At 40.9% G+C, this 9,449-nt stretch overlaps 1 protein-coding gene across 1 annotated transcript; it reads left to right on the forward strand.

Annotated features, from left to right (window-relative positions):
• Positions 1 to 2,879: 2,879 nt before the first annotated feature.
• On the forward strand, positions 2,880 to 8,844 carry trim107 (tripartite motif containing 107). The gene is made up of 3 exons (XM_079509341.1): positions 2,880 to 2,984; positions 5,342 to 6,917; positions 7,738 to 8,844. Coding segments are annotated over exons 2-3 (1,566 nt in total). The 5' UTR covers positions 2,880 to 2,984; positions 5,342 to 5,352; the 3' UTR covers positions 7,739 to 8,844.
• Positions 8,845 to 9,449: the final 605 nt, after the last annotated feature.

Consider the following 9,449-nt stretch of genomic DNA (forward strand, 5'->3'; position numbering starts at 1 on the left):
TGCTGGTTTGCAAGCACTTCTCTTTTTTCTTCATGTCTTGCTATTTTCCAGTTTGAGGTTTTAAAAAATAAGACATTACTGAATATTTCCTTTGATACACTGAAATGGGATCAAATACTGGCGATGCATTGCCTTTTTATCAGATGATGAACGAAGTCAGAATAACGACGCAAATCCATTGTCCTCTTCCACTCATGCAAATATACAAATTTAAGTCATAACATGTTTCTAGGACAGTGCATTTTAAAAAAAAAGCTTTTCAGACAACTGTGCAATACTTGATTACAGTACTCTATGAACTGTCTGTTTTTTACATAGTATCTAAAAAGAAAGGAACCAGAACACAACTGGACAACTATGCCTTTGATTTCCTTGAGATTGACCATGAACTTCTGGTTACTATATCCATATCTGTTTCAGACTACCTGTCTCATACGTAACGTGTCATCGTTCCGACCACTCATTAGTCCGACCCATTACTAACCCTATCCCAAACTCTAACTATAGCTGCACGCAGAAGCCACAAGGTGAGTGAGTCTGAACCGCCACGTAGTCGGACTAACGGGATGTCGGACTAATGGGCGTCTCATAGCAATTTCCTGATAAATTACTGCCTTTTAGCCCATTATTAAAGTAAAACACTGACCAAAACCAGGCCATATACACTACATACTGTATCTCTGCTGTCTGGCAGAAACCAGCTGTTCATTTTTCAGGAAATTATGAAAGCCTTATATTTTTTAAAACAAAGCAATACTCCCTCATCACAGTTGGTATTGTGACTTTATTATATTGTGAGAAACCTGCAGGAGAAGGGGTGGGGTTAGCTGGTTTCGCAGACAGTTTGAGGGTCCAATCGATTTAGCTGGTTTTGTCAGAAGCACTTTGTAATACTTTTCATTGGTTCAATATTTTTTTAACCAACACACAGATGTAAAGGGTGTTCAATAGCATTGATGTATGAAAAAATAAAAATGGAGTTAGCTGCTTTCTGCTGGACAGCGATGAATACAAACAGACATATGAGCTACTGTATTTTAGAGGCTGTTATGATTTTAAATTATGGCAAAACAATGTGACGACAATGTCTGTTTTGTGTGATGTGATGTGCCTGATGTTGAAATTGGTTGAGCACATTGTTTATGAGAAAAGTAAAGAAATCACTGGACAATGACTAGATTGTGTCTCAGTATGGCTGAAGTCAGAAGTGCCTCCCTCACTCCTTATGTGATAAAAGAAAAGTTGTTTAAAAGCATCATGTAACCATCATAACATGTAACCATCATCATGTAGTCATCGAATACTGGGTAGGTTTATGAATGAAATACTTTTGATTTATTTGAGATTGTGCTTGACCCTAATGTATATGACTGGGTTTTGCACTAATTGAACAATGCTGTTTCAGTTTGTTCCTGACTGAGGGTTCTGGGCAGAAGTGTTTTCAAATAGCATCTTGACTCAGTGAGTGGAACCCCTTTAAAGTTTAGACCCAAAGGTACTGAAGCTAGATTTGTGTGGACATAGTTAGATGGAAAGTTCATCTATAGAATGATCGAGGGTTGGATTTGATAGTGATGCACAGTTGGTGTCAGTTATGCTTCACACATAGTATGCAATAGGATCAAATGATGGCCACTGCATAGCCATGGCTAAGTTAGTAGTTTGCACATTATACTTTCCTGCACTACAACGTTTTGAAATGGTTTTCTATAACATGAATGGTGGTTCTGATTCTCAATCGGATACATTCCAAACTCCAAAGATGTGGAGAGACCGATAAACGGTAAAGAAGAATATTGGTTTGGTCTGGCACTCACACAATTGTGCTTTAATTAGACCATATTCAGGGATTATTTTTATATTAAGATCTCTTTGTGTCTTGTAGTCACAACATGAACTCTGTGGGGATGTTACTTAGAATATTCGTGTCTACTGTTACTTTTCAAAGAAAAACAATGTTTCTCTACATACCTGTATATAAAGTTAATCTAAACCTAACGTATCCCCTGTTTCATTTTCCAGTTTTAATGTAATTCTAAGTTTATTTATTGCGACCAAAGGTCGCAGTTAACTATGGAATCATGCATTTCCTGTCTGTGTGTGTGTTGGTTGGTCGGGGTGAGAGAGCATGTGACATCACGTGACATCAGGGATGGAGCAGGGGACATGTGACATCAGGGATGTCAATATTGGCCAGCAACTGTACATCTGACCTCAAGCCTCAAACCCTTAGATCTCCATATATGGAGTTGACCTGTTCTGACATTCCATATGTTGATCCTTCCCCATCCATCCTTCCTCTTCGATGTCTCCTTTTTGACTGATACCTGTCCATTTAAACTCTAGACGGGCCTGCCCCAAAGTTATTAGTGCAGCCGCACCCGGCAGCCGGCGAAAACTAGAGTTCTCAACAGGCCCGAAAATTAAGATCTAACCCCCCATGCCAAAGCGCCAGCGCTCGCCCAGCAGTCTGCTCTCACCCAGGCAGATATGTTGATCTGACCCCCCCCCATTCCAAAGCACCAGCACTCGCCCAGCAGTCTGCTGTCACCCAGGTGGATGGATGCGTGCTTCTCGCCCTCAGGTGTGTGTGTGTGTGTTTTGTGTGCTTCACCTTTAAGCAGCATGTGCCAAAAAGAGCTTTTCTTTTCTGAGTGAGTGTTAGATTTTAATCTATTTGAATGATTAAGTGCAATGAAGCATATATGATACAGTAGGCTACAATCCTGTGTTGATTAGTTACAAAGTGGATATATAAATCATCTTGATTTATCCACTTTGTATCTTCCAAGAGTTTACAACTACACTCAGGATTGTGGCCTACTAAATCAACATCTCCTGCTATATGGGACTATCATTCCATGTAACCGTGGTAACTATGGGTGTGTTCATGTCAGTCACAGTGCGTTGTGGTTCCTCCAGGAAGTCAAGCGCGCAACACAGCAGGTGACTTGCAACTGCAGAGTAGGCTACGTATTTAACAGGTAAGGATATTAATTTATTTCAAAGTGAAGAAGTGGTTTATTACGTTTAGATAATGTTCGTGTGTGTAGGTAGGGCTCAGGGCTATGTTGCGACATTGTGAGGTGAGCATAGGCTAATCAATATATTAATTAGATGATAAATAGATTAGAGAATTCCTTATTAAATTGTACTTGTAGTCGTATCAGAGTGAGCCTTTAAATCCAGTTTTAATATGTAAAACTCGTGCATTCTTGCGAGCCCAATGCCAAAGTTTCGATTTCCTGCCTTGCTAAACAAACACTTCTGCTCACCAACAACAACCGTCATCCAGGAAACTAAACTATTGTGCAATTTCGTAATCGTAGCATTTCTCCACCATAGAGCTTACTCCACAACAAGACCACAACACAGGCAAATGGCCCTGTGATATAAAACGTCCACTCACAGTTAACAGTTTTGCATTGAGTTGTGCTTGAATGTACTGTAATTCTGCAAACTGTTAATACATATTTCAATCAATCAAAAACCTCATCACATTTGTCATGACATCTATGGCCGTTTTTAACCCAAAGAGTGTATTTTGTGCAAAACTAATGCTTGGAAATGGATTCAGAATCATGAAAAACCCCTAGTTTGACATGTCACATGCTACTTAAAGCAAAAGGAAAGTTTGACATTTTTGCCTGCCATAGGATGTTAATGGTAGGGTCACAAGAAACCCCTATAAAAAAATTGCCCAATACTGACAGCCAGTCAGCAAGTGGATTCATGAATGTATGTATATTAGACAATATTTTAGGCCAATAAAAAAGACTATATACCAAATTTCCCACCCGTCCACCTCTGCTGCTGGACTAATCTACAAAATCTTTATAGTCTAATTTTCTCAAACAATCCTAGATCAGGCCTTTAAAATTGGATTATGTTTCTAATTAATATATTAATTAGATGATAAATAGATTAGAGAATTCCTTATTAAATTGTACTTGTAGTCGTATCAGAGTGAGTCTTTAAATCCAGTTTTAATATGTAAAACTCGTGCATTCTTGCGAGCCCAATGCCAAAGTTTCGATTTCCTGCCTTGCTAAACAAACACTTCTGCTCACCAACAACAACCGTCATCCAGGAAACTAAACTATTGTGCAATTTCGTAATCGTAGCATTTCTCCACCATAGAGCTTACTCCACAACAAGACCACAACACAGGCAAATGGCCCTGTGATATAAAACGTCCACTCACAGTTAACAGTTTTGCATTGAGTTGTGCTTGAATGTACTGTAATTCTGCAAACTGTTAATAAATATTTCAATCAATCAATCAAAAACCTCATCACATTTGTCATGACATCTATGGCCGTTTTTAACCCAAGGAGTGTATTTTGTGCAAAACTAATGCTTGGAAATGGATTCAGAATCATGAAAAACCCCTAGTTTGACATGTCACATGCTACTTAAAGCAAAAGGAAAGTTTGACATTTTTGCCTGCCATAGGATGTTAATGGTAGGGTCACAAGAAACCCCTATAAAAAAATTGCCCAATACTGACAGCCGGTCAGCAAGTGGATTCATGAATGTATGTATATTAGACAATATTTTAGGCCAATAAAAAAGACTATATACCAAATTTCCCACCGTCCACCTCGGCTGCTGGACTAATCTACAAAATCTTTATAGTCTAATTTTCTCAAACAATCCTAGATCAGGCCTTTAAAATTGGATTATGTTTCAGGCTATCTTTAGTGTGTATGCCATTAACTAGCTCCTTCTGGATCTATAATGTAGCTATTTATCCTAACCAGGAAAACTTCTCCATCTCACAAGGAGATAAGCCGGCAAAATAACTACCTGTCTATGTCTAACCGGAAGTACAGTAGTCGACTACTACAGTATGTGGTCGGTCTTGAATTGCTTCCAGCTCAGCTCAGTGGCCTTGTGGTTAGAGTGTCCGCCCTGAAACTGGGAGGTCGGGGTTCGATCCCCGGCCGGGTCATACCAAAGACTGTAAAAATGGGACCCAATGCTTCCCTGCTTGGCACTCAGCATCAAAGGGTTGGATTGGGGCGTCAAATCTACTAATCAAATGATTCCCGAGCGCGGCACGGCTGCAGCTCACCGCTCCTTGGCTGCGGCTCACTGCTCCAAGAGATGGGTCAAATGCGGAGAACAAATTTCACCGCAGTAACGTGTGTGACAAATCGTACGACTTTGACTATACGTCCTGTACTTCCAGTTAGACACGTAGGGCAGTGGTTCTTGTCCAGCCTATAGTGCCGGTATATACAGTACATTATTAGTTGCCTACAATGGGTAGATATTTGTTTGTTTTTTCATTAAGCTCTTGATTTAACTCATTACCCTTAAATTTTACATTTTCTAGAATCTGCCATCATGTCAGAGGGCGAACCTGAAGCAGCACATGCCGAAAATAACCTGGCACTGGAGCTCTCATGTCCAATTTGCTTGCAACTCTTCTCTGAGCCCATGTCTCTGCCTTGTGGTCATATCTACTGCTCGGCTTGCCTTCAGACCATGGAGGCAGATGTTGACCACCACTGCTGCCCTGAGTGCCAGGCGGACTATGATGGAATCAAAGCATTGGCTAAGAACTTCAAAATGTGTAGCATTGTTGAGAATTATAAAGCGGCCACACATGAGAAAATTAACTCCACCACAAGTCTGTCTGAAGTAGTAACAATTCAGAGTGATGCTAATGATGGTGTAATAGGAAGACCAGTGACAACAGACCCGCAGCAACCATTACAATCCACCCAGAGCCAAGAGGACACCTTAAGAAGTCCCTTAAAAAACCTTAAATCAGATCCTGTCGATGCCCTTGACAAAAATGGAGCGAGAGAGTGCCCCATGTCGTTGGAAGAAGGTCGGGCCAAAGCAATGTATGAACCAAAGTTCAGACTAGCATCTCAAGTTACAGAATTGACCCTCAAATTGGAGATGGCTGAAAGTACATTGAAGAAAGAGAAGGAAAAGGAGATGGAGATCAATACGGCTAATGCTCAGCTGAGAGAGGGAGCAGCCATGCTTCTGAAGCGGGTGATGGATTTGTCTTCGAACTACAGTGCAGAGGGGATGAAGCTGATTGAGACAGAGCTACATCCAGGTGAAGTGAGCATGAGGGGTCGAGTCGGGCAAGCAACGGAAGAAACAGAGCAGCTGAGACAGGCTTTACTCCGAGCTGAATCTTTATTGACTGAGGAAGATTGTACAGTGTTCAGTGAGCATCTTCACGACTTGCAACCACACATTGTGGAGCTCCTTTCCAAACCTTTGGGTGAGTTAGAAGATCCTGTTGAATTCAAAATCAATTCTGCACAGGCTTGTTCCAAGCTCGAGGACATAAATGGTGAGTTGAAGGCAGGACTCACGGAAGTTCTGCGCTCCTTTCGGAATGTCCTCAACCCTTCAGAGGTGACATTTGACTTGGACACGGCTCACCCCAACCTTGTCTTATCAGCGGACTTGAAGACGGTTACCTTTAGTGCTGCCAAACAGCCGTATCCAGCCTCTCCCAAGAGGTTCAGCAGCTTCCTCCAGGTCCTCAGCACGCAGAGCTTCTTTGGAGGCGAGCATTGCTGGGAGGTAGAATTGGATGGCTCTCCCTGGATCATTGGTGTGTGCTATAGTGAGAAGCTAGCACGCAGTGGGCTGCCCAGTGCCCTGGAAAGCAGCCGCGGCTCATGGTGTCTGATGTGGTTTGAAAACCTTCTGAGAGCCTCTGATGAGGGACGTGCTGTACCACTGAAGAGGACAACAGTGGCATGCAGGCTGGAGATCAAGCTGAGCTTCAAGACCCACAGTCTGAGCTTCTACAATGTCAGTCCCATCAGTGGCAAGACTCTCGTGTACACCTTTAAGGCTAACCTGACCGAGCCTGTGCACCTGGCCTACAGGATGATGTCAGGACAACCCAAGGCACGTGTCACTGTCAACTCATAGTAAGGAAAATAAGAAGGTTGTGACTCCTGAACTGGTATGGTACTGTCTAGTACACAATTGCAATGAGCTTGGAATCAGTGAGTTTGCAATCTCATTCCCTAGCTGGCTAACCTTACCCTGTCTCTAATCACATATCACACTAAATAACTTAAACATGTAGTGTTGTTGTTATTAGGAATAAACACAGAAGCACCTGGGAGGAAGTAGACTAAGAAAGGGCTAAGAAAGGGGAGGAGCATGATAAATCCCTCTTCCCACTGTACTAGTAATTAATGGAGGCATTGGAACACTCAAAATGCATTAATTCATCATAATGTCTCACAAAGGCAGGAGCCATGTACGAAAGATTGAATCTATAGGCTATTGTTAGTTTATTATAATGTACTACTGTACTGTATATTGTGTTATAAGTACTCTTAATACACTGTACCCTTTCACTTTACTTATGCCTTGATGTCTTGCCATACAGGATCCTTCAAATCAACCAGAAGCATTATTTTTGTTTAACAAGGAGGATGTAAACCGTGTCTGTCACAATGGTATCATCTTAGCAACATTCGTTACAAACTCTTGTAGCCCAGTTAGAAAGAAAACAAAATGTTTAATCTTTGAACATTTCATAATGGCTTTTTCTGTAACAGTATCACCTCTCTGGATCACATGAGAGTGAATGACCTAGTAGTGATAGGCCCATATTCAGACTTTTCAGACCATAGCATCAGCTCGGACATACTATATAGCAGACCCTGACGTCCGCCTACTGTAGCTCCATGTAGTTTATATGATAATTTACCATTTGCACTCCCTTTTCATCTTTAGATCATGTCTGCCAGGCTGAAAGGCCGGGAGGTGGAGATAATGTTTTTTTATAGTCACAAAACATTGTGTAACTCCTAAGTGTTGGATCATGGACTTTGAACCCTTTATCACCATCATGTTCTGACAACTGTTTTCGAATGACTTATGCACTTCATGGTCAACAATATGTGGGTTAAAGATCTATGTATGTCATGGCAGGATGGTGTTGATTAGAATCTGTAGTGTAAGGTATGCGTGGATAATGTGTTTTTAGATTAGGCGTTATATAATATTGGAGTGCAAAGTTGCTGGTCTATGATAGTGGCATTGTTTGAGTAATGGAGCTCAAATAGTTACATGGCGGAGTAAGAGTCAGCCTCCTTGCGACATTGTGTCTTATAGACAGTGGCTCAGGGAGTAGAAGTAGAAGAATAGAACGGTTTCTGTATGGTTCGATCCAAGGCTCCCCCTGTGTTGGGGTCAAAGTGTCCTTGAGCAAGACACTAAACCCCTTACTGTAACCCACTTGATTGATACATAAGAATAGTCTAACACAAACTCACAGACACTGTCAGTAATATAAATTGACAAAAAGACAGTGCATCTTTAATATTGTGCAAGTACTTTATATTATATCTTTACTGCATGAGCTCACTGGAGAATTAAATACAGTAGGCTACAGTCAAGCGGTTCTCTGCTCTGCCAAAGGCAAACATAGATAAGAGGAAGCATACAGTATGTCTTAGTCACAAGCTGTTTTCATAACAATAAATGTTCTACTGTACCAGGTCTGTAGGAAGTGGCGTCTTGAATTAAAATATTTCTGATTATCAGGATGAATGCCCTCATGTCATAATCATGACCCTTTCCCTATATATTTGATAATATCTCTGATCTCACACGCTTACCATTGCTGCCAGAGGAGGAGTTATCATACTCGAAATGCATTGTAGTCTGTAATATTTGTTTGTCTCTAAATGTTCTGATGAATTGAAAATGGTGGACCATGTTGTAAACACGTTTATCAGTGTGCCGTCCACGCCACAGTAACAGTCTTTGTATTGAGTTGTGCTTTCATGTGAAATGTACCCATTCTGCAAACTGTTAATAAATATATCAATCAATCAATGTTTGTTCAATTGCTTAACTTAATTAAAAAGTAGTAAAATAGCTGTTTGAAGGCATTAAAACTATTTGCATTATAGGTCTCAGTCCTCTTATTGTTTTTACCAATCAAAGTGCAGCTGTAGATCAACAAATCTCTGATGGATTACCTACAGCTGTAATTTCGCTTTTACACTTCTATGGTATCGGCTCTCTCCTTTTTTGCTTTTCCATTAGTAAAATGTATCTGATATGATGCAGGGTGTGACATTGGCACTTGGCAGGGATGTGTGGTATTGTGTCAACCGAAAAGGTGTGTACAGTTGGAGGCCATTGATATTGTCCTTTTCTTTTTGCTGAGGTTTGCGTGATCTGCGCGAAATGTTTTAAACATTATGTTATAATTTAGCTATTGAAAAATAGCAGATCTACAAGCTCATAGCGCGCCACCGAGTGGCGCGCTACGAGCTTGTAGGTCTGCTATTTTTGAAAAATCGTGAAAATATTTATTTCAGAAAACTGGAGGATTTAGAAGGATGTTGAGGTCAGGCCTAAATGGGTCAAATGATAAGGGACAATATCGGTGGCACCCAACTGTATGTATGTTGACATGCACTTGCATATAGTCA

This window comes from Electrona antarctica, assembly GCF_951216825.1.
Source record: "Electrona antarctica genome assembly, chromosome: 9".
Classification (NCBI taxonomy): Eukaryota; Metazoa; Chordata; class Actinopteri; order Myctophiformes; family Myctophidae; genus Electrona; species Electrona antarctica.

Bases quoted from the DNA above. Each gene is read 5' to 3' on its own strand.
- trim107 (XM_079509341.1), top strand. From the start codon at position 5,353: ATGTCAGAGGGCGAACCTGAAGCAGCACATGCCGAAAATAACCTGGCA.